We start from the raw sequence: 25754 nt of genomic DNA, 5'->3' as shown, positions 1-25754 counted from the left end.
GGTGGTCATGAATTCGCGAGCACCTGTGAGCAACGGCTGGAGCGCTGGCTCTAGGAAATTCTACTTTAAACAGCTGTCTAATTCTGTTACATGATTTGTTTGCTCCAGCGTAAATAACTCGGGACAGTAACAGCTGTGAAATATATAGTCTAACGCAGTTACAGGGGATACAAATGTGCCACACCGGTCCTGTACAGCAACTGCGTGATTTAGGAGCGATCAAAGCACCAATAAACAAAGACACATGGTCGATTTTGTTGTTGATGCGTTCATTGGCAAGTGGAGGACGCGAAGGCTTTCGGCAGCATCTTTCCACTGATCCTTCGTCTACCTAATACGCAGTAAAACATAATGCGTCCCCAGGTGCTTTACTGCTCCGGGCTTGCCACGAAACTCTACCATTAAGCAATTAACATGGCGGCATAATTAGACGCATGCAATAGCTCAACGCGCAAAATAAGTCCCCCAGTTAATTTCTTTTTTAAATATCGTTTTTTCTACCTATTGACACATATAGTATCTAACGGCGATGGTCGTGAACAGACCACGAAGTAAATGAGCTAATAATGATAATAACAGGGACTGAGATTTTCACGTTGTATGTGATAACATATAACAAGAGCACGGTAATAAAATTTTATTTACCGTGGAAATACATATAAATAAATTGGCTACTATCAGATGCAAATAAAAAGGTACATCGGCGCGGTCTCTCCAAAGCAAAGTAGGCTACATACGAGGCAGGTAAGAAAAGGTTTTCGCGCGTTCCAGTTGTTAAATAGTTGTCTTGTGACAGAAAAGCTTGATTGACACGACCACTGCCTAGCGACAGAAATAACGTTAAACACGTTTTTTCGTTGCTGTAAAAAGGGACATGGTGCACGAGGGGGAATTATCTGGACACACCGCGCTTATTTTTGAGAACCTGTGAATACAATGCGCTCTAAATACACGGCTAATGAGGGGGAACTGGCTCTCTTCGCTTGTGAAATGCCGTTTGTCCACCTTCGTGGATTCTGCATTAAAATAACATTTTATCCATCTGAGAGTCAGGTGGGCGGCAGAACAAAGCATTTTACGCCCACAGCTGTACGAAAACGCCAGTTCTTCCAGGAGTCGTGTTCGCTGCTGTAAACTGACACTTTTATGGACTTGGGCGGATAAGCAACAGATTAAATGTTTAATATCACCAACATGTGGTCAGTACTGCCCTGTCCGATTGCCTCGGAGCGGTGAAACACGGGAACACGTATGAAGCAGTTGTCTGTTCTCCAAAAAGGGAATAAAGGCGCCGTTTACTTACACGCATATGTCATTGCAAAGCTCTGTGTGATATTGACCATATCCACCTGGGGTACCAGTTTGGGGATGTCCTGGTGGTGCGAGAGTGCAAACCGAAAAACCTCATATTCGTGAGAGCCGGTAGGGAACAGTCCACCTGTACATCAAATAAAATAAAATAAAAACCCAACATTAGCCCACTTGCAATGTAACCTGTTACTATTGGGGTAAGTGTGCGAATTTACGCAACGCGCATTTCCGTCATAACATCAGAACATATAAATACAGTTGTATAGCCTATTAATAGTAATATTAAAACTTTCCAAATCCGTTGAACATATATTCTAAGCGCTCATCATTATACGGAAAATAGTATAGTACTTATGTGAGGATTTACAGCAGAAGACGGGTCGTGTGCAGACGAGCTCAAACTGAACAAAGAACTGCCCGTTAGGCATTCCGTACAAAACTGAGCTTAAAACATTTTACATTTAATTCGTCGTGTTAGTTTATCGTTTGTTTTTACTTACCAATATTTATATTACTTGGAAAACTTGAACCTAAACACACCCCCAAAAAGCTGGTGCAGAGCAGGGTGAAGCTTCGCTGCATATTTCCTTTTGCATTGGCGAAGAAAAAAATAACCGAATTCCAACCATAGGTCTGTCCGTGATTTGTGTTCCGCCGTCTTTCTGGTGCCGTGTGCGCGTGCAATACCGCCCTGACAGCGAGTGACTTGCTGGATTAGCAGAGCTCTTCACGAGATCCCGCGTCTCGCGCTCAGCACGCAGTTAATGCTAATGTCCTAGGCTACTAAGGAACCGTGTCCACGAGCCCTACCTCCACTCTCTGGAGAGACAGCGACTCACGGGTGCTCGCATTATGCGCTAGCAAGAGATCCAGTCACAAAGGTTTTCCGCTGTTCAACATGCGGGCGCCAGGCTGAACATCTCTGTCACGTCTCTATTAAGACAGCCGTGGCGGTGTAATGCTAACAAACGTGTAACAGAATGCGAGATATGTGTGTTCTCGCCTCACTGGGTATGTTTTTTTTCCTTTTTTTTGCACCTTGCAGAACGTACCATTTACATTGAATCTCTGGAAAGCGAGGCAGCGCAAACGCAGACTCGCACTTTGTGTCTTTCACACGTACACGTTATTTCAAAGCATACTGACAAGACATGATTTTGTCAACATCGTCAACAGTCGTGAACAACACAGAGGCCGACAAAGATGTATATATTTTTAAAATGTTAAATTAGCCACACAGCAATTCAGCATCGCCGCAGCTGCGGATGCCTTTGACAATGCCAATCAATGGCTCTTTGTGCATTGTGTGTGTGTGTGTTCGTGTGTGTATGCGTGTTTGTGAGAGTGTGTTTGTATGCGTGTTTGTGTGTGTGTGTGCATGTGTGTATGCGTGTGTGTATGCATGTGTGTGTTTGTGTGTGTGCATGTGTGTGTTCGTGTGTGTGCATGTGTGTGTTCGTGTGTGTGCATGTGTGTGTGTTGGTGTGTGTATGTTTTCTCATTATGTGCTCATGTGGAGTCGCTGTGTGGATCTCCTCCCACGGGCTCTGTGAGGACGCTTGTGATGGCAGATAACTGAGGTACTCAAACCAAAGATCTCAGTCACACTGGCTCATCAGTCTGAGGGCAAATTCCCCAGGGGTTTGGGTTTGGGATTCCATGAGTCGCCCACACAATGAGCCGTCATGTGCGCACACACCGTGTTATTTCAAATGTGCCAGATTATATGTGAGTTCAATAGGGACCATATGTACTCTGTGCGAGATGTTTTAACACTGTGCATTGTGCTAACCAGGGTAATAGTCACCTGTCACCCCAGCAGCCCCTGATACCCTGATGGAGGCTGTTGTATTGCCCTATGACCCTATGCAGTGGAGGGGGACGCATTTTGTAGGATGATTCCATTTTATTGTTGTCCACTGTGTTGCACAGTTTCGTTTTCTTACATGCCCTGGAGCAACAAAAAAAAAGGCCACTGAAAATTTTGTTTCCAGGATGACCGAGTAAAGACAGAGTATTTGTAATTCTGTCTCTTTGTGTAGGATTACCGGCTACATTGTCTTATTCGCAGAATGGTCATTGTTCTGGAGAATTCTGTCATTATGTGTGATGGGTCCATTTTGACCCAGAAACCAGGACATAAAGTAAGATGTGATGTCCCAGGAAATGTCAAATGTGTGTATTTTGAGATGATCAGAAATTAGTTCCAAAGCCACTGCAGCATGTAAAACAGTTTGTTCATGCATTTGATCAGAGAAGGTAAATTTATAGGGCTATATCTGTTTGTGGCATGTTAACGAGTGATAAATCCAGTGCAAATTGAAACAGCCTGGAATATTAAATAAAAGCGTTAATCGTACTTGTGTGCATGAGCTGAGGAGAGTGTGACGGCTTTGACATCGCAGGTTCGCCACAGTGCCCCGGCAGCTCTGCATAATGCATTTGTTATTCGAAGCGCTGAGGACTAAAAGCCTGGATACATTGGTCAGGGCTTTAGTAATGAAAATGCGAGTGAATTTTTAAAGCCTTTATACAGCTGTACGGCACCTTTTGAAAAGTGATGTAATGCGTAATGAAAAGCGTGCGGTAAAAGCAGCGCTGTCTTCGCAGGGAAGCGACGCGCTGCGCGGCTCTCCTTCCGTAGCGAGCTTGCAGCCGGCCGCGGCGGCTCGAACGTCCTCACTGGACCGTGAACGGGAGCAGAGCGTCTGAAACGCGCGTAAGACAGCGATGATCTCCCGCTTTAGGCCACACAGCACCACAGCTCACTCAGCACACTCAGCACACTCAGCACACTCAGCACCACAGCACACTCAGCACCACAGCACCACAGCTCACTCAGCACCACAGCACACTCAGCACACTCAGCACCACACAGCTCACTCAGCTCACTCAGCACCACAGCACCACAGCACCACAGCACCACAGCTCACTCAGCACCACAGCACACTCAGCACCACAGCTCACTCAGCACCACAGCACACTCAGCACCACAGCTCACTCAGCACCACAGCTCACTCAGCACCACAGCTCACTCAGCACACTCAGCACCACAGCTCACTCAGCACACTCAGCACCACAGCACACTCAGCACACTCAGCACACTCAGCACCACAGCTCACTCAGCACACTCAGCATCACAGCACACTCAGCTCACTCAGCACCACAGCTCACTCAGCTCACTCAGCACCACAGCTCACTCAGCACCACAGCACCCAGCACACCCACACATCCAGCACACTGCCCCACACCACTCAGCACCACAGCCACTCAGCACACTCAAGCAACATCACAGCAACACTCAGCTCACTCAGCACACCACAGCACACATCAGCATCACTCAGCACCACAGCTCACATCAGCTCACTCAGCACACTCAGCACCACAGCCCACTCACTCAGCACTCAGCATCACCAGCTCACTCAGCACACAGCACTCAGCACAGCTCCCCAGCCACACTCACTCACTCAGCACCACAGCACACTCAGCTCACTCAGCACCACAGCTCACTCAGCTCACTCAGCACACTCAGCACCACAGCTCACTCAGCACACTCAGCATCACAGCTCACTCAGCACACTCAGCACCACAGCTCACTCAGCACACTCAGCATCACAGCTCACTCAGCACCCCTCAGCAGCACCACAGCACACTCAGCTCACTCAGCGCCGTACACACCACCAAGCTCAGCACACCACAGCTCACCCTCAACAGCACACTCAGCAATCCCCAGCACACCAGCCACGCAACTCAGCTCACACCACAGCACACTCAGCTCACTCAGCACCACAGCTCACTCAGCTCCTCAGCACACTCAGCACCACAGCTCCTCAGCCCCCCTCAGCACACTACACTCAGCACCACAGCTCACTCAGCTCACTCAGCACACTCAGCACCACAGCACACTCAGCTCACTCAGCACCACAGCTCACTCAGCACCACAGCACCACAGCACCACAGCACACTGAGCACCACAGCACCAGAGCACACTCAGCTCACTCAGCACCACAGCTCACTCAGCTCACTCAGCTCCACAGCTCACTCAGCACTGGAAATTATTTCTGATGCCAAATCATGGCCTGTAGTTGTGCCTGGTGTAATTATTTTTGTAGGAAAAACAGTCTGCCACTTTGGTACCTTGACATTTCAAATGTCAGGACACAATATTCTAGAGCTGCTACTTCTGTTTTCTAATGTTTAAAATGTTTAATGAAACCGTAAAACAAGAAGCTACTGATGATGAAATCATTTTGGCCCTACAGGGTGAAACGTGTTTCATTCCTCCAAGACTGGTTTGGTTAATCTGTGAATGGAGACTCGTATATCCAGAATCACACAAGTCTTCCTCCAGCATGGGGAAAACCTTAACTGGGTGCAAATGATTTAAAAAAATAATAATAAATTACTGGGATTAGAGCTTGCATGCTTTATATCAACTTTCAAATTTATTTCTTAAAAAGAAAATTGCCTGCATGTTATAAAACACAACCGCATTGTAATGCTCGGTTTTCCTGACTGTGACTATGCGATTGTGCATTTGATTGGCTTGCTTACATGTGCTGGTGCATTTGATTGGCTTGCTTACATGTGCTGGTGCATTTGATTGGCTTGCTTACATGTGCTGGTGCATTTGATTGGCTTGTTTACATGTACTGGTGCATTTGATTGGCTTGTTTACATGTGCTGAAATGAAGTAGCCATTTTTATTTCAACATGAAATGTGGACCTGCTTTTCGATTGCTATACGAGTTAAATTACAAGGTTAAACACTGCCTTTGATTTTCACAGTGGATTAATCCCAGTCCACATTATCATGTGTTGCTTTTGCGCTTGTTGGTTTGATGGAATCCTAAATCCCTCACTATAATACTTTGACTCAATTAGGATTAAGGATAAGCTTGTTTATCAGACGGGAACAATTCGTTATGTCTAGCTGAGAGTAAAATTAGTTTTTTTTGCTGTTATTGTTTCAAGCATATAAAGGAGTGCATTAACATATTTTTTCAGACAATTGAGTTTTTGTGATGAAATGCCCATATAAAGGAGAGAGTGAGAGAGAGAGTGTGTGTGTGTGTGTGTGTGTGTGTGAGAGAGAGAGAGAGGGGTAGGGAGGTATTTGAATATCATTCAGGTATTTAGAAGGGCTTCTAAATTTATTTTTTATTAGAAATTGAGCAGGTATTAAATGAACCATTATTTAAACAACTAACGGAACATAATTGACTGAAATAGCTACCCAACCTTTAAATAGAATGCAAATACTAATGTTACCATTTATTTGTGTAAAGAGCGATGTAAGTATTCAGCATTGGCACTTGTTCCTGGTCAGTATTAACAGGCATGGCCAAAGTTTAGGGAGACAGCAAGGCACACAAGGTGAGTCCCATATGAGGAACATGAAGGAGGTTTGTCACACAGTTTATTTAAATGGCAAAAACCTACGTACAAGGTAGATTGAATTGTTCTTTTTTTGTTTGGCCTTTTCTGTCGAGCCTTAGAGGAAATGCTGTTCCTCAGCAGATCACAGACACGTGCACACATTTACATAAACGCAATCAAACTAATCATTTAATTTATTTGAATTGTAGTTCCACATTAAAAGGAAGTTGATGGAAACCTCTATTACCTTAATGGCGTAAACATATCTCTCTCACCAAGTCTCTTTGACACATCATCAGAGAACTCTCTGGAGATCCTGAAGTTCCCCCTGGGAAAAATAAAGTTATTCAGTCTCTTCCACTGATTTGCGATACAGCGTGTGATGAATTAACAATGACTAATCAAGCTGTGGCGAATGAAAACAGGCCTACGCTACGGTTCACCGGGACGGGATTTATACGGCGCTATAATGAGCATATCAGCGTGTAGGTGGTCTTCCTGTTTCGCGTGTTCAGTGTGCATTGCTCCAGGACATCCAGCGGGGCTGCCGTGTGACATGTGACACGAATGAAATATTAATTCCATCGTTTGCGTATTAAAATAACGATCAGGCAGCCCGTTTCCCCTCCAACGAACATCACAAACTCCACTGGGGGAAAAGCAGGAGGCTAATTTCCTTTTGCGTAATTATTTTAAACGGCGCTGGAGTTTTTCCCGCTGCAGTCAGGCGGAAGCACCAAACAAAGGGATCGGCGGATGATGTTGGGCTGTGTGGGGGGAGTAATTTGGAGCATTAAGCGCTGTTCCTATGTGGAGCGTTTCTACTCCCCCACACAACCGCGTATATTAAATTAAACCGCTTTGGGTTGCCGTTGCACCGCTCCCGCGCTGCTGTGCCGTGACTTTTGCCCTCCTGAATGGCACCGCCGGATCTGTGCAGGACGTTCTGGTGTGCAGTCTTAACCAAGCACGCAAAAACCAGGCAATCTTTTTTTTTTTTTTTTTAAAGCTCACTTTCTGGTCTTGTTGAGAGACGTTGCTCACTAGCGCCAGTGCGGTTGGCTCCAGTACAGGTGTTTCAGTTACCCGTTTTATGTCACAGTGGTACTGTGAAAAGCAGTCATACAACTAAAACTTATGACTGAAAAAATACGAAAACAATATTTTTTCCCACAAGACAATGTAGTCACAAAAGGTATGTTTTCTTTTTCTTTGGGTTGTAATGACTGAAATTAAGCATGGACTCCCAATGTTTACCCCTGTATGCTGAATGCATGTTTTTGGTAGTTACTCTGGTCCCCGGTGTGTGCTGATCTTATCTGCAGCTGTGCGCTGAACTTATCTGCAGCTGTGCTGGCTAGGTAGTGCTGATATTTCCTTCCTACAGACATAGCCTACGGGCTCAGTTAACCATTCAGTGCAGGAGCTGTTTTCTGTTGCACAGAATGGACCGGAGCTCTCCATGGTGCTGCAGTCCATAGCTGCTGTCCGAGGTACTCTGAGACTTCTGGAGCTGGGGATGCCAGGTCAGGATTAATCCATCGCTTCAAGGATTCTCAGTTATGGCCAAATCAATTTTGGTAACAAAAATAGAAAACACACGTCCGAAAACTTCACAAGTACTGAGCAGAGAAACCACAGGAAACAGGCAGAAAAAACTGGATGGACAGCCAAAAAATCCATTGTAGCAAAAATGCTTTTATGCTTCTGTGGTAGGTTGTCTGTCTGGAGGTATTTTCTTTTGTTACAATACTAATTATTGATTGTTGGGTTAATAGTGCACTTTGTGATTATAAACGGGCCTCTGTGCCTTCTTAGTGATATTGCATTTTTGTATTCTTGTGAGTAACACTGATGTTCCTCACTGCTATATGTTGCTCTGCAGTGTGGTTGTAATGAAGTGTCATGTAATGAGCTCACTTGTGTTATTTCCAGTTTTGTGTGCAAGGCGGGGCTCAGAGAAGAGAGAGGCTGTTATTTGACTGTGGACTCTGCGAGATGTTATGGTCAGTGAAGAGTGCATTCCTCCACACCCAGAGAAACTAATAAAGGCTGCAGATACTGTGCCATTAATCAAATCTTTAGCAAAAATGAAAGGACAAAATTTGTTATTACTTTGGCAAATGGATGCTTGCCATCTTTGGCAATTATTTGGTGTTGAGATATAAAACCTCAGATCAAGAATATAAGCGATCGCATGAGATTCTTCAGGTTGGTTAAAGTGAATGGCCATTTTTACCGGGGGGGAAAGAGGGGTATTACTGAAAAAACACTGCTGTGTGAAAGGACTTGTGGCACATGTATTAATACTTTTTTTAAAAGAATAGGGAGATAATTAGCATGTTATTGTCTAATGGGATGAATTGTACATAAATAGAAGTCACATTATCAGTGATATTATTTCTGCAGCTGTACGCAGAAGGGAAGAGCGAGCAAACACTTCCCTTCATGTTGATTTTGCTGCTGCATCTCAGCTGTCACGTCCTGTTACCGCGCAGGGAGCTGAGGCCCTGAGAGCGGAAACGCGGCCATGACGAGCGCTGAAAAAACACTCTGTCAAATCCGGGCGTGCGAGGATTCCCTACATCAGCTTTCCTTCAGAGAGAGAGAGCGGGGAGAGGGGGGGAGAGAAAGAGAGAGGAAGAGTGGAGAGAAAGAGAGAGAAAGGGGGAGAGGGGGGGAGAGAGAAGAGAGGGGAGAGAAAGAGAGAGAGAGAGGGGAGAGAGAGAAAAAGTGAGAAAGAGAAAGGGGGGAGAGAGGGTGGGGGAGATGGAGAGAGGGGAGAGAGGGGGGCAGAGAGAGACAGAGATGGAGAAAGACAGAAGAGAGAGACAGATGGAGAGTGAGAGATATAGCGAGTGAGAGACAGAGAGAAATTGGGACTGCGAGAGAAAGAGAGAGAGAGATAGATAGGCAGATAGAGAGAGAGAAAAAGAAACGAGAGAAAGCCACAGGGAAACGAGGGAGTCCTGAGAGAGTGTGAGGTTAAAGGCTAGAGGCAGAGAGAGAGGGAGTGGGTGTTCTTTACTGCAAATGCTTTACGATCCATTGCTATGCATTTTAGATTTTGTTCAAATACCATGTTCCTTTTAATTTATTAATGGGAGGGATGTTCCAATATTGGCTATCAATATCAGTATTTGCTTTTGGGAAACGTGTCTTGTCATTTTGGCAACATTTTATCTTTTATTATCGTGCCAATAATGCTTATTTGAATTTAATTAAACTAAGCTGTGAGATAGAAAGAGGAGAGAGAGAGAGAGAGGGGGGAGAGAGAGAGAAAGAGAGAGAGAGAGAGAGAGATTGTGTTTGTTATTTTATCTGCTGGTTTGATTACAGCAGATGTTGACTGGCAAGCTAACGGGTGGGAGTGCCCAATCCCTGCGAGCACAAAATCAATATGGACCTGGAGCGTGCCCCTCAGTCAGATGCCAGGGTTTAATTGTGATGTACTTTCCACAGGCGGCTTAATTAGACACTCTCTCCGTGGCCATTGATCTCTGATGCTCATTCAGACAGGACCCGGGAAGAAGACAGGGTTTGCTGTTGATGAGAATAAGGGGGGGGGGTAATTAGTTTGCTCCCTTTTAGAACCTCCAAACAGATTTTCATGAGAAAAATCTGTAACGTCTAAAAGTCTAAGACATGAAGGCAAAGGCTTTGCCTGCATTTTGAACTGTGACACATTTATGTGCGGTCAGTGGGAGCTGTTTCCTTGCCGGTGTAGTTATGGTTTTAGGAAAGACAGCCACACCTGTGAGGTTTAAAGTCGCCTTTGTCTGACAGAGCAGACGCCTGAGGTATCACACTATGGAGAGCGTATTGTGATTTCCCATTCTGGGTCAATCACGTCTATTTCATTATTATACAGTATTCACACACATATTCTTCTTCTTTTTATTATTGTTGGATTACAGTTTGTGTTTTTCTTGATTATTTTCATCCACTTGTGGATTCAACCCCACCAAGTTTCAACCTGAATAACCCTAACTTCTGTTTGACAGGAAGCCACAATCCTGGTCAAATCGAACAGTATGTATCTCACACATTTTGGCAGTACTAATTCTGATGCTCTGATTCACCAAAATATTTACCACCAGCAGCCATGAATGTGATCAGTACTTATTGTTCTCAATCATTCAAGATAAAATGCATTAATTATGTGGTGAAAATAGACTGTTTATCATCTAAACGTTAAAATACTTGGTGAAAGTATAAGGAGATGATTTCCATTATACATTGGGTTTTCCTGTGGGTCTCAAAGAAAGCAGTAGATATAGATATCTTTAAGTGAATAGTTGCTGTATGGTGCATTTTATCAACGAGTACCTTTTGGAAAATCAGAAAAACGGAAAGCAACCCGAGTTTGAGATTCCTTTGCTGCTGGTTTTAGGGCCGTTACCAAGTCACTCTTAACGAGCTGAGATTCTCTCTCTCATGGTCTTCTGGGTTCTGAGCTGATCTGGGCTCAGAGCTGATCTGGGCTCAGAGCTGATCTGGGTTCTGAGCTGATCTGGGCTCAGAGCTGATCTGGGCTCAGAGCTGATCTGGGTTCTGAGCTGATCTGGGTTCTGAGCTGCTCTGGGTTCAGAGCTGATCTGGGTTCTGAGCTGCTCTGGGCACAGAGCTGCTCTGGGTTCTGAGCTGATCTGGGTTCTGAGCTGATCTGGGCTCAGAGCTGATCTGGGTTCTGAGCTGCTCTGGGTTCAGAGCTGATCTGGGCTCAGAGCTGATCTGGGCTCAGAGCTGATCTGGGTTCTGAGCTGCTCTGGGTTCTGAGCTGATCTGGGCTCAGAGCTGATCTGGGTTCAGAGCTGATCTGGGCTCAGAGCTGATCTGGGTTCAGAGCTGCTGTGGGCTCAGAGCTGATCTGGGTTCTGAGCTGATCTGGGTTCAGAGCTGCTGTGGGCTCAGAGCTGCTCTGGGTTCTGAGCTGATCTGGGTTCTGAGCTGATCTGGGCTCAGAGCTGATCTGGGTTCTGAGCTGATCTGGGTTCTGAGCTGATCTGGGCTCAGAGCTGGTCTGGGTTCTGAGCTGATCTGGGCTCAGAGCTGGTCTGGGTTCAGAGCTGATCTGGGCTCAGAGCTGATCTGGGTTCTGAGCTGATCTGGGTTCTGAGCTGCTCTGGGTTCTGAGCTGATCTGGGCTCAGAGCTGATCTGGGTTCTGAGCTGATCTGGGCTCAGAGCTGATCTGGGTTCTGAGCTGCTCTGGGTTCTGAGCTGATCTGGGCTCTGAGCTGATCTGGGCTCAGAGCTGATCTGGGCTCACAGCTGGTCTGGGTTCTGAGCTGGTCAGGGCTCAGAGCTGGTCTGGGTTCTGAGCTGATCTGGGTTCTGAGCTGATCTGGGCTCAGAGCTGGTCTGGGTTCTGAGCTGCTGTGGGCCCTGCGTGATGCTGTGTGTGTGCTGGGGGTCCGGTTTGGGCTGAAGCGTTAGAGCGTCAGTATGTCCATCTCCCGCTCTGCCCTCTGCTCTTATTACTTGTCATATTTCCTGAAAGCCAGTGGTCAGACTGTCTCCTCCTGTCTCCTCCTGTCAGTCCTAATGACTCCTCGCTCCTCCTCAACCAGCTCCGACAAATTACAGACTCAGTTACGGAAGACGCACATCGAACCTGGCGGTCCCGCGGGCCTGCTCAGCCTGCGCGTCCTTTCGGTTTGCTTTGTTTCTCCTTCCTCTAAATTCCTGGCGTAATTAAAGTGGTCACTCTTTCACAGTGACAGAGCGGAGCCCTGGAGAAGTGCTCTCTGTGCAGCTCCCCCCTCCCCCCATGACTGCGTGGAGGCGGGGGCTCAGTAGCCCAGGGCTGTTCCTCCACTGTCTCTGCCAGGGGAGGTGGGCACAGTGTACCTGTGTTACACACCAGGTAAAGCTGCGCCTGTCTCTGTGCTAGCTCTGTGTCCCCTGAGCAAGGTCCATGTGATGCACCTGTCTCTGTGCTAGCTCTGTGTCCCCTGAGCAAGGTCCATGTGATGCACCTGTCTAGTGTTGGGTGGCAGTGCAGCATAGTGTATAGGGAACTGGGCTGGGTTGTGGGTTCGATTCCCATTTGGGGCACAGTTATTGAAAGTTATGTACTTAACCTGAAAGCCTGTAGTTGTCTTTCTCATATTTTACCATGCTTAAGTCACTTAAATAAAGTCTCTTCTACAAGCAGTAGTGTCTTACAATTTCTTATACTTTTAATTAATTTAGTTCCCAAACTCCTGCAGCACTTTGAATTATCTGAACGGTGTAAGTTTTTACATATCGGAGAGAGAAAGCGGTGGTGAGAAAGTGTAAAAGCGTCACCTGAGCGTGACATTGTCGCGGTGAGCGCTTGGTGAGGAAATGGAATGCAGTGTCAGGGAGGAAGATGAGCTGCAGGATTTAGCAGCACTGCCTCTTTCACAGGCTACACTGCCAGGTAGTTTTATGTTCTCTCTTCTGTTCTCCTATCTCTCTTTCACTTTCTCTCTTCTCTTTTTCTCTCTTCTCCTCCTTTCTCTTATCTCTTTCCTCTCTCTCTTTTCTCCCTCCTTTCTCTTCCTCTCTCTCTTCCCTCTCCTCTCTTTCTCTCCTCTCTCTCTCTCTCTCTCTCTCTCTCTCTCTCTCTCTCTCTCTCTCTCTCTCTCTCTCTCTCTCTCTCTCTCTCTCTCGCTCACTATGTGCATAATTGCTTTTCCATGCCGCTGCCCTTAGCTGGAAGCAGGGTTCTCACGCTGTTACCACGGTGATGCAGATTGATGGAGTCGATATTTTACCGGCCCCCGGAACATCAAGTGCTTCCCTGACGCAGGCATGACAGATTTTGGGGAGGAAAATCTAATGGGTAGGCTGCTTATCAACCCCTGCAGGGGCAGGAGGTGTGGGGTGTACCTGTACAGGAGAGCAGGGGGTCGGGGGTGTACCTGTACAGGAGAGCCCTCATTTCTGTCTAACTCTCAAACACTGCAGTCTTATATCTGTCTAACACGTTGGGGGTGGGCGGTAGGGGGTTGGGGGTGACAGTGATAGAGACACTTCACTCCTAAAGCCCTGCTTAACGACCATTATGAATCAATCAAATCAATTAACTGGCTGCCAGTTAAAGGCGTGGATCCCTGGAATGGGATTAGACACAGCTGCAGAGCGGTCCTGGGTTTGTTAACGAGCAGCGATGACTCGACCCCTGCCCCGTCTCCACCCCCCACCCCCAGCCCCCCAGCCCCCGCCCCCGCCTCCACCCCACCCCCACCCCCCAGCCCCCCAGCCCCCGCCCCGCCTCCACCCCCCACCCCCAGCCCCCAGCCCCCCCCCCCTGCGCTGATGTCATCCTCCCTGCGCTGATGTCATCCTCCCTGTGCTGATGTCATCCCCCCTGCGCTGATGTCATCCTCCCTGCTCTGAGGTCTGACGGCGGTCGCTGCAGACACGTTTTGTGACGCCAGATATTCGCTCAGGGTGGAGCGCAGCGGGCGGATCGTCTGTCTCTGTTCAGCGGAAGATTCTGGAAACTTTAATGCTTTATTGACTCCTGTCAGTGGCCGAGGCGGCCGAGCTCGCGGGCGGCAGGGGCTGTAAATAAAGCTGTTGAAGGAAAGGAGGGAGATATTGGGGCCATCCATCAGAGTTTAACACAGCAGGGCTGCTCATGCGCTGAGTACACATCTCCATTAACCCCATCAGGGGGAGCCGGAGAATGAGAACGAGCATCAGACTGGAGTGAGACTGACTCCTCATCATCATCATCATCAGTACTGCTCCTAATCAGAGAGGGATTATGGGTCAGTACTGCTCCTAATCATCAGAGAGGGATTATGGGTCAGTACTGCTCCTAATCAGAATGGGATTATGGGTCAGTACTGCTCCTAATCATCACAGAGGGATTATGGGTCAGTACTGCTCCTCCTCATCAGAGAGGGATTATGGGTCAGTACTGCTCCTCATCATCACAGAGGGATTATGGGTCGGTACTGCTGCTCATCATCAGAGAGGGATTATGGGCGTCTGCTCCATCATCAGAGATGTGTACCTTAAAATGATGGTGTGCGTGTCATGCGGTGTGCCTTGAACAATAGAGTTCATTCCACTTTAAGTATTGTAGTCGGAATCCCACGGAAGTCTGGCGGAATGTTCCGCGTCTCTGCTCGCGGCCGCGCCAGACTTCAAACGCAAGCGACGCGATGGCGGTAAAGGTCCCGCCGCGGCATCAAAGCCCCAGAGCGCCGCCCCTCGCCCCAGCGCCCCCGAAGGTCCCGGTGCGGAGGAGCCGTTGAGAAATCGATTTCCGCTGAACTACGCCCTCCCTCGGGACGCGCTGTCCCGCACGCTGCCAGCGGGGGCGCTGTCTCACAGAGAGAGAACAGGGGGCAGCTGAGGTTCTGCCGAGTCCAGGCCTCTGTTGTCTCTCTGTTGTCTCTCCTTAATCAACGCGCACGCTTGTGTGTGTGTGTGTGTGTGTGTGTGTGTGTGCGCACGCTTGGATTTATAGATGGGAAGCCTGATGAATAACAGTCCTCTCTCTCTCTCATCAGCAAACATTAGAATCAACGGGCCAAGCCTTCAACACCCATGTGTTTACTGCAGAACCAATGCAAAATGAACCTGTAATTATTATTCTTTAAAATTAATGGCGTCCAAAATTCATCTGTTTTAAAATTCAGTTTGATTCAATTTAAATGTAAAGACCTTTATTAAGTCGCCACTGAGAAGATGATGGCTTAAATCAATATTTAATTGCGTTTATATTTTTTCAAAAAGCTTCTACAGTACGTCATTCTTGAGGGTAAATTTACTTATAAATTTTAGATTCAGAGATACCACTTGCATTTAGTGGCATATTTACAAACTAAATAATTGAATGTCTCTTCGAAAAACACCATTATGCTTAAGAGACACATTTATTATGTTATGAAACCCCTATTTAGCATTTAGCATGCAGCTCAAGGGGAAGGTAAGCTGGTAAGTTGGTACGTTGGTAAGCTGGTAAGTTGGTAAGTTGGTAAGTTGGTAAGTTGGTAAGTTTTGAGGCGGAGCTAGAGCTGACTGGACTTTGGACTGGACTGTGGGTTTTTTCGTCTGCTGCAGACCAGCGCTTGTAAACACCTAAAAGAAAAAAAGACAGTGTTTCTAACAACAGAGCTCTCTTTAACATCTGTCTGGCATATTAGTTAGCCAAATAGAGGAAAAATCACCTGGTGGAAACTAGAGTTTTAACGCAAAGAGCAAAGACGTTCTTGCAGGTCCTGCGCTCAATGAAACTGCAAAGCTAGCGTGTGACTGGCACAAGAGAACGGATGAACTCCGGCTAGCAACAGCAGCCAGGCAAAAGCAATCGCACGTGGATGGATCCACAGCATGTGAGCGTCATGCACAGTGTGGGTGATGAGGAGCAGAGTATTTAGAGGAAGAGCATTGTTTCTTTACCGCCTCCCCGTCACCTCTCTCCCTCGTGCTCTCCTTCCTCCATGAATTCCTTTCCTGTCGGACTTAGGCTGACTCACGCGGCTCGGGCCTCTATCTGAGCGGAGCGGCGCTATGGCAACGGGGACGGGGAGGTGCTCTCTGAAGACTCTCAGAAGCCTTTTTGTGCTGGCCTGAAAGCCCAGGGCACAGACGGGCGCCTCGGTGCTGAGGACACATTCAATTATCAGTCCGTTAAAAAAGTTTGAAAGCGTTTCCCGCCCCCCCCCCCCCCTTTAGAGAAAGCAAAGCAGCGGACATTTTATACACTCCTGCGCACCCCCTCCCTCTGCCCCCCCCCCCCCCCCACCGCTTCCTGGGAGTGGGATAGTGGGCCAGCCCAGTCTTTTGTTCTCGGCCCAATTAAAGCAGAGCCCCAGTGGCTCATGGGTTATCGAGGGCAAGCGTGAGAAAAGAGCTTCGTCAGCAAGCGGGGGGGGGGGGGGCCTTAGAGATGGGGAGGGATTGGGTGTGTGTGCACGCGCATGTGATTGTGTGTGTGTGTGCGTGTGTGTGTGTGCGAGCGAACGAACATGCACGCGCGTGTGATTGTGTGTGTGTGTGCATGTGTGTGTATGTGCATGCGCATGTGATTGTGTGTGTGCGTGCGTGTGTGTGTGCACGCAAGCGCACGTGAGTGTGTGAGTGCATGTGTGTGTGTTAGTGTGCGTGTGTGTGTGTGTGCACGCAAGCGCACGTGAGTGTGTGTGTGTGTGTGTGTGCGTGTGTGTTGAGGAGAGGTATCCAGGACTCTCTGTGCTTTCATTAGCACTGTGAATGCTAATGAATGAGCGTGACTCTTTGAAGATGCTGCTCTGATAAATATGCATGGGGTAAGTAACACGCGGGGGGAGGGGGGGGGGGGAGGGAAGAACCCTGTTTAGTGCCCTGGGGGGGAGATTCTCTCTGTCCTGAGACTTTAACCCCCCCAGGCCTGATCCCACGCTGCAGCCTGCATTCTGTGGGGGTGCTCGGTGGGGTGGGGGTTCACTGTCTATACTGCTGTTCCATGGGGTGCATCGGGGGGGTCTGTGGGGGTGTATTGGGGGGTTCTTTTGGGGTGTATTTGGGGGAGGGCTTGTGGAGTGGATTGGGGGGTTGTAAAGTGCATTGGGAGGATTCTGTGGGGGTGTATTGGGGAGGGGGGGCAGGGGGGTGGGTTTTGTGGAGGGGATTGGGGGGGTTTGTAGAGCAGATTGGGGGGGGGGTAGAGTACACCAGTCTCTGCTGCTCCATCAGCTTAATGTCGTGTGGAAGAGGCTTGGGGGGCTGGGGGACTTACCACAGCAGGATTACACACTGCATTTACTGGGGCCATCACTCATAATGCAGACCAGACAAATACACTCCATCCTGAAATACTGAGAGCATATTTAACCATGTAAGACTGACCTTCATCATCATCAATCATAATAATAATAATAATAATAATAATAATGATAATAATAATAATAATAATCATGGAAAATGATTGTGCATATCATACTGTCTTAATGGCAGTGCTTGTACAGATGAATGTCAGATGATAAACAAACGCAGTAACCAATCAGAACAAACGATGGGTTAATGACATCATCAGGTCAATGCCCTCTAATTAACCGCCAGTGTGAGTTCATCATTAGCAGATTAATGGTGCCACTGATTCCCTGTTCAGTGCTGAGCCCGACCCTTCCTGGTCACACATTCAGAGGGCTGTCTGAGAGTGAAAGCATGTTTTATTATCACACGTGTGTGTGTGTGTGTGTGCGTGTGTGTGTTTGTGTGCGTGTATGTGTTTGTGTGCATGTGTGTGTGCGTGTGTGTGTGCAGGTGTGCGTGTGCATGTACGTGTGGTGTTTGTGTGCGTGTGTATATGCCTGTGCATGTGCATGTGCGTGTTTGTCTGTGTGTGTTTGTGTGCATGTGTGTGTGCACGTGTGTGTGTGTGTGCACGTGTGCGTGTGCGTGTGTGTGTGCACGTGTGCTTGTGTGTGTGTGTGCACGTGTCCGTGTGTGTGTGTGCACGTGTGCGTTTGTGTGTGTGTGCGCGCATGTGCGTGTGTGTATGTGTGTGTGTCCGTGTGTGTGTGTGTGTGCACGTGTGTGCTGTGTGCACGTGTGGCTCGTGTGTTCCGTGTTGTGTGCACGTGTGCGTGTGTGCGTGTGTGTGTGTGTGTACGTGTGCGTGTGTGCGTGTGTGCGTGTGTGTGTGTGCACGTGTGCGTGTGTGTGTGTGTGTGTGTGTGTGCACGTGTGCGTGTGCGTGTGTGTGTGTGTGTGTGTGTGTGTGTATGTGTGTGTGTGTGTGTGTGTGTGTGTGTGTGTGTGTGTGTGTGTGTGTGTGTGCACGTGTGCGTGTGTGTGTGTGTGTGTGTGCACGTGTGCGTGTGTGTGTGTGTGTGCGTGTGTGTGAGCGTGTGTGTGTGTGTGTGCGTGTGTGTGCACGTGTGCGTGTGTGTGTGTTTGTGTTTTCACATGTGAGCGCTCCTGCTTTGCACCTCCCACACAGAGGGACGGTCGTGGTGGTTTCCTGGCTCCTGGAGGTTCATTATTATGCTCTTAGTATAGCGCTCTTTTTCAGGCTGAAATGGTTTATTTATTTATTTATTTTAACTCTCCTTCTTTGCAGTGGGAATTGGCTCAGAAATGGATCATGCTCAATTAGGGTGATTCAAACCCAAAAGGGCCTCAGTGCCAAAGTGGTTCAACAAGTAAACCCACTTCTCTGCTTTAAAAACGGCCTCCAGGCAAAGCGCCCCTGAAACAGGCGAGACTTCGGCTGAACAGGTGAGTCTGTGACTGAACAGGTGAGTCTGTGGGCTGAACAGGTGAGTCTGTGACTGAACAGGTGAGTCTGTGGGCTGAACAGGTGAGTCTGTGGGCTGAACAGGTGAGTCTGTGACTGAACAGGTGAGTCTGTGGGCTGAACAGGTGAGTCTGTGACTGAACAGGTGAGTCTGTGGGCTGAACAGGTGAGTCTGTGGGCTGAACAGGTGAGTCTGTGGCTGAACAGGTGAGTCTGTGGCTGAACAGGTGAGTCTGTGACTGAACAGGTGAGTCTGTGGCTGAACAGGTGAGTCTGTGGCTGAACAGGTGAGTCTGTGGCTGAACAGGTGAGTCTGTGGCTGCTCTGATTACTCCCAGCTCATTCTGACTGTAAAAATCAGGTCCAGACTGGCATGGAGGGCCTGTGAGCGTTTAGACTAATTGGCGTTTTACGTGCTAATTGGCCTGTAGTGCTGGGCGCTCGGGCTGTGTGCCGTAAGGCTCAGCGTGGACTCTGCCGCCATGCCAGGGCGGTGCGAAGGAGCACGCGGCGTCCGCCAACGCGGGATTCCAGCCGCGGCTTCTTCTCACACCGCCGTTCGTGAGTCGAGCTCGTGCACGGCGCAACAGATGAAGCGCAAAAACCCGACTGACCACCAGGGGGTGCTGGTGCACAATGAGCTCTCCCTCCTGGCCTGTTGAATCCCTGCGGCCCCCAATAATGGGGCCCAACCACACACTGGAACAGAGGCTTAACAGATACCAGACCATGGGGCCCAAACACACACTGGAACAGAGGCTTAACAGATAGCAGACCATGGGGCCCATCCACACACTGGAACAGAGCCTTAACAGATATCAGACCATAGGGCCCATCCACACACTGGAACAGAGCCTTAACAGATACCAGACCATGGGGCCCATCCACACACTGGAATAGAGCCTTAACAGATACCAGACCATGGGGCCTATCCACACATTGAAACAGAGGCTTATCAGATACCAGACCATGGGGCCCATCCACACACTGGAACAGAGCCTTAACAGATACAAGACCATGGGGCCCATCCACACACTGGAACAGAGCCTTAACAGATACAAGACCATGGGGCCCATCCACACACTGGACAGTGTGATGTAATGTAATGTGATGCAATGCAGGCCACTCTGACCCAGCTCTGGTTTGCTCAGCTGGGTGAACGGCAGTGTCTCAGAGAGACTGAGGGACAGCAGCAGCTGAACGGGGAGATGCTGGAATGTTTCTCAGGCAGTGGGAGGGAAAAGCTGTCAATCATTCCCGTATCATAGCGACCGTGGGAGGAGGCGTCTGTCAGCGGAGCCTCTTCAGCGCTCAGCTGCAGGGTCAGGTGATCGGAAAGAGCGCACGAGGCAGGTGCACGCCAGCGAGCTCCAGGATTCTGGCTCCACGAAGGAGGAGGACAGAGACAAAGAACTCCGGCTCTGATGGAATTCCAAATCCATTCCGGAATGATGGCTCATCGGGCTTCTAATTGCCCTTATTTAGGTTTCTATGGAAACCGCGGAACTCTCTGCAGCCACTGCAGATTGGTTTTCCCGCTCTCTGGTGGGGAGTTGGTACTGTGGCTCTCAGCATGGTAAACAGCACAGAGCGCGATATAAACATGGTAACTCTCCACGGGGGAGATGGGAGGGCAAGTGCAGATGGAGGAGATTAAATAAATAAATACCTTAAATTTAAATAAGGGCAATGCTAAGCCCTGTGGCTCAGATGTACTTTAACCTGTATTGTGAGTCACCCTATTACATTATTTATATGTCATTAGGAGTGAAGTAATTGATTGCATTAATGTGTAAATACATGTTCTCTCTCTCACTCTTTATAATACACACACACACACACACGCACACGCACACGCACACACACACACACCACAACACACACACACACACACACACACACACACACACACACACACACACTCACACACACACACTCACACACACCCACACACACACACACACACACACACTTGGGTCAACTTGTATTTTCTCAGATATGGTTGATTTAGATCAGAAGTAAGGTTGATAGAACCCCCGACCAGAAAATGAATCTTAATAGAGTGCCGCTGTCCTTAGTGCTCCTCCGGTTCAGATATCAAGGCTGTGTAAGACTCTCAGAACAGCCACTCAGTACCTAAAAGCTCTGGAGATATTTACTAAACCTGGGTAATTTGCATGTATTGTCTTGTGGACTCTTGGACTTTGTGACTCACTGTGTCTTGACCTTGATTCACGTTGGTGTTCAGAATGACTGAGCAGCAGATAAGCACCATTCTCAGCTGTTTTTATGTGAAACACTGCACACGCCACTCAGTAATGTACAAAAATGATAACTGCTTTGAAAGGGTACTTCAAGAGGTACAATGACAACTAATCATTATTTCTATTCACATAATAATTCTCATGTCAAATTGAACGTCACCACCATCCACCAAACTACTGCAAATTGGTACTATGTGAGATGCCTTTTTCTTGTCCTGACAGTTTAATAGCTTTTCTATATTCTCTAGATCTGGTAGTGGTTTTCCAGAATGTAAAATGCACCTTTGTAAGTATCTTAGTGGCTGTGTCTCAGCTGGGCTGTGAATTAGTGACTGTGTCTGAAGCAGACTGTGCATTAGTGACTGTGCCTGAAGCAGACTGTGCCTCAGGTAGACTGTGCATTAGTGAGTGACTGTGTCTGAGATGGACTGTGCATTAGTGACTGTGCCTGAGGTGGGCTGTGCATTAGTGACTGTGCCTGAGGTGGACTGTGCATTAGTGACTGTAACTGTGCCTGAGGTGGGCTGTGTATTAGTGACTGTGCCTGAGGTGGGCTGTGTATTAGTGACTGTGCCTGAGGTGGACTGTGCATTAGTGACTGTGCCTCAGGTGGACTGTGCATTAGTGACTGTGTCTCAGCTGGGCTGTGAATTAGTGACTGTGCTGATGTCTGATTAAATGCAAAATGCTTCCCATGCGTTGTTCTGCTGTTTCCCCCCCTGGCCCCTGAAACCCTGGTTTACCTGGTTAATGGCTATCGGTGTCTCAGTGGAGCTGGGAGGGCAGAGGGGGAAGCGACTGCTCTGCTCACAGGCGACCTGAGAGAAAACGCTCTGAGCTTATTGGCCGCTCTGATTGTTATTGTGTGAAAAAGCCCTTTATTCTGCACTCACATATGCTGCTAAAGAGAGGGAGAGAGAGAGAGGGAAGAGAGTGGGAGAGAGAGAGGAGAGAGAGGAGAGAGGAGAGAAAGAGCGGGGAGGAGAGAGAGTGGAGAGAGAGTGAGAGTGAGAGTGGGAGAGAAAGAGTAGAGGGAGAGAGAAAGTGGAGAGAGAGAGAGCAAAGAGTGAGAGTGAGAGTGAGAGAGAGAGTAGAGGGAGAGAGAAAGTGGAGCGAGAGAGTGAGAGTGAGAGAGAGAGAGCAGAGGGAGAGAGAAAGTGGAGAGAGAGAGCAGAGAGAGAGAGAGGAGAGAGAGTGAGAGTGAGAGAAGAGTAGAGGGAGAGAGAGAGAGAGAGAGAGAGGGTCTGAGTCCCAGTTCTCGGCGCTGTGTGGATTAGCCGCTCTCTCTCTCTCTCTCTCTCTCTCTCTCTCTCTCTCTCTCTCTCTCTCTCTCTCTCTCTCCCGCTCAAACACAAAGCATTTCTCCTCCTGCGTGTCTTTGTGTGGAAGCGTCTCTCCTGCACGCCTCTGTTCTTCCATAATCCTCCATCTTGGATGCAAACCGTTCACTGTGGCTGGCTGGCCTTGTAAAACACTTTTTTTCTTTAGTGCTCTTGTTGGCGGGTGTGAGCAGTGGCGGGGGCTGGGGGGGGGGGGGGGGGGGGCAGATAATAGTGTGGACTCTGCGCGACGGCCCACTGGACGAGGGTGTGTACCGCTCACGGGTGTGCTACCGTTGGACAAATATTGACCCGCTTGTTCTCTCCCTCTTCCTCCCTCATCTATTCCATTTTCCTAATGCTTGCTTTACTAATATTGGCTCTTTCATACTGTCATACGGCTGCAGAATTTAGTGGGAGTGGCCCTGCCCTCCTTTGTATTTTTCATTGGCTGCTCTATGGACTGCCCCACACATCTCTCCCAATCTTTTTTTTTTTTTACGTGAGATGGACAGTCATTGCTTATTTCTATTTGCTGTAGGCAGGACAGCAGCACCTGCATGTCCCATTTCACATTAAATGGCCTTGACACCTGTGTAATACCTGTACCTGCACAGGTACGCAAAACTACAAAAATAATCAGTGTGAAAAATAGGCTGGTCTTTCCTAATTTTCCTGATTTTCTGTAAAACATTTGTGTGACAGTGTTACTGTGAACATGTTTTGTGTGATCTGTGTGTATTGTCATAAATAAGTTTCCATTAATTAACATAACATAATGCTTTAGTTAACATAAATAAAGCAGTAACATGTTTGCAAAGCTGCCACCACATGCATTAATAAAACATATAACTTTATTCACAAGTGTTAATACATTGCTGGTAATGTTATCACATCCCTGACCACTCCTGATTAATTAAAACCTCAGCTGTGCTCATGCTCACAGACAACTGGGGGAAAATCCATTTTTCTGAATTAATTTGTGCTCTGATTACCTACAGACTAGATAGTATCTAACACCGTATGAAGCCTAGTCTTGAAAATCCCCAGAGTTGCACACCTTAGCACACCTGAGCTAGCAGGAAGCTATGGAAGACATGCACCTTACTCTCCAAATGTGGGTCTTTGCCCATTCAGTAAAATTCCATAAGTCTGTTACATAAACTTGGATGAAAGCCATTGGTGGAAAAATCCCAACAGTAATCCCAACAGGTTGCTTCAGCAAGTGAACTTGGAGGGAAGAGGCTGTGAAAAGGTTTGGGCAAAAACATTTTCGAAGCTAGAATTTTTTTCTAACACTTTTTTTTAACAGTTTGTGAAAGTAAGTGTCTTGCGTGTTGGTGCGGAAACGCAGGCGTGCTCGTTAATGGCTCCATTCATGGCTCAGCTCCACACACGAACGCCAGCCACACAAGCTGGATGATGACATCACTTGCGTGCTTTCCATGCCCCTCCCACTGCAGTGTGATTGACAATGTTTGTAAAATACCATTGAGCATAGCTAAATAAATAAAAACCTTGTTGCAAGTAAACTATCACGCAAAATAACCAAGCAAATAAACAATCTGCTTGATTATTGCACCAGTTTCTTAGTTGGTGTGACTCAGCCATAAAGTATGTGTACCTGATTTAAAACATCTGGCAGCCCCATGTGACTGAATATCCAGCATGTTTGATTGTTGAAATGATCTGCATGATCTGCAGGATACCTTGAACCTTCCAGGTAGGCTCTAGCTAAGTTTCAAAGGAAAAATTGTTCACATTCAGAGTTTGAATAACAGCCAATCATTTTTAATCACATATAGATTTGCATACAATGGAGAACAGCACCAAGTCTTATTTTCTTGGCATGGTATTGTGCATAATAGCATATTATTAACTGAAAATTATTATATACCTTGCACTGATTTTAATTGCGATAAATCAGTTTTTTTTAATAAATACATTTTATTTGCAGCTTATAGTTTCGTGCCTTTTCCACATATAGTCTTCAGCTCTGAATTCTAGTGCTAATGCACCTACCCTGTGGTGTACTGTGTAAAACCATAGTTCCAATGCCTCAAACATTATAGCCTAAGTAATCCCTTTAGCCAGCTGAAGTGTAGCAGTTTTGAAATCAGCCATAAAATCTTCAAAAACTCATGAGCTGAGAATATGAGTCCTACATAAGGGCGGTTTAATGTTGAAACCTGACACACTCCATGGTGCAGTGTTGTGCTTTTTTCTAGTCTATTCCTCAGCAGCTGTTAGCTTTCTGCCATGTGGCAAACAATATAAATTCACTGTAGCAGTGAGCAGATGGTCATGGGTTCGATTCCAGCAGTAGCTCACTGTGCCATGCGATGGAAGTCAAGTAAAGCTGAATGTGATCAGACAAATTTGTGCCCTGCAAAATAAATAAATCTTACTTGATCAGCGTAACTTTCCACAGGTTATGAATGTGCCTGATGTCTCAGTGACTACAGCTGAACAGATTAAGCCCAGCTGCTCTTCATTTCATGTATTAGTGACCTGTGGCCTGTGGATCTTCATCTGAGCAAGTTGGCAGTTCCATCATAACAACAGGGAGCGTTCTTCTGATGAGGACCTGTGGGTCAGTATTACTGTATTATATTATTAAGTGATATCATATTATACTATTATATTGTAATAATCCTCTGGTTTTTGAGCACAGGTGTGTGAGATGGGAAGCCCTGTGATGATCATGGGTCAGGTAAGACTGGTTCCTCTTTCAGTTTCCCTGCTATCCACACAGTCAGGTCTAACTCAGCTGTGTGTATGCACATGTTTCTGTGTGTGTATGGGGCTGAGTGTGGGTGTGTGAGAGAGAGAGAGTGTGTGTGTGTGAGTGTGTGTGTATGTGTGTGTGTGTGTGTGTGTGTGTGTATAAATACTTATAGTATCTGCTGCACTTTCCTCTGCAAGACTTTCTCAATGTCACACAAAGTTCCTGACTGCGATAGCAATCTTCTTCTGGCCCTAACCACATTAATTCCACAAGCTGGGCAGTAGTGAAGATGAATTGCTTGTTTTAACAGTGCATTAAGTCCGTACTATCTGCCCTCTCTCCCCCCCCTCCCCCCTTTTTACTAACCGTGAGTCCACCCTAGGGACAGGATCAACTCTGCGATTTCCACAAACATAAATCATAATAATGTCTGGGCTGGAGGGCTGCGGCTGATTCGCAGACGGAATGTCATGTGACTGAAGCCTCGCACTCAAAGGGCCGCTGTTGGCTCGGTGCTCGGGATCGATTAGTATTCCTGGCTGG

At 47.5% G+C, this 25754-nt stretch overlaps 1 protein-coding gene across 1 annotated transcript in view; it reads right to left on the bottom strand.

The window, feature by feature from the left end:
- Positions 1-2325, bottom strand: part of gria1a (glutamate receptor, ionotropic, AMPA 1a) — a 69959-nt gene extending 67634 nt beyond the window's left edge. Inside the window, 2 exon segments of the mRNA XM_064325268.1 lie at positions 1304-1438; positions 1812-2325. Of these exon segments, the coding sequence (XP_064181338.1) occupies positions 1304-1438; positions 1812-1893 (217 nt within the window). The 5' untranslated portion in view covers positions 1894-2325.
- Positions 2326-25754: the final 23429 nt, after the last annotated feature.

Source organism: Anguilla rostrata, chromosome 3, assembly GCF_018555375.3.
Source record: "Anguilla rostrata isolate EN2019 chromosome 3, ASM1855537v3, whole genome shotgun sequence".
Taxonomy (NCBI): domain Eukaryota; kingdom Metazoa; phylum Chordata; class Actinopteri; order Anguilliformes; family Anguillidae; genus Anguilla; species Anguilla rostrata.
This window is presented reverse-complemented; position numbering and strand designations above follow the sequence as displayed.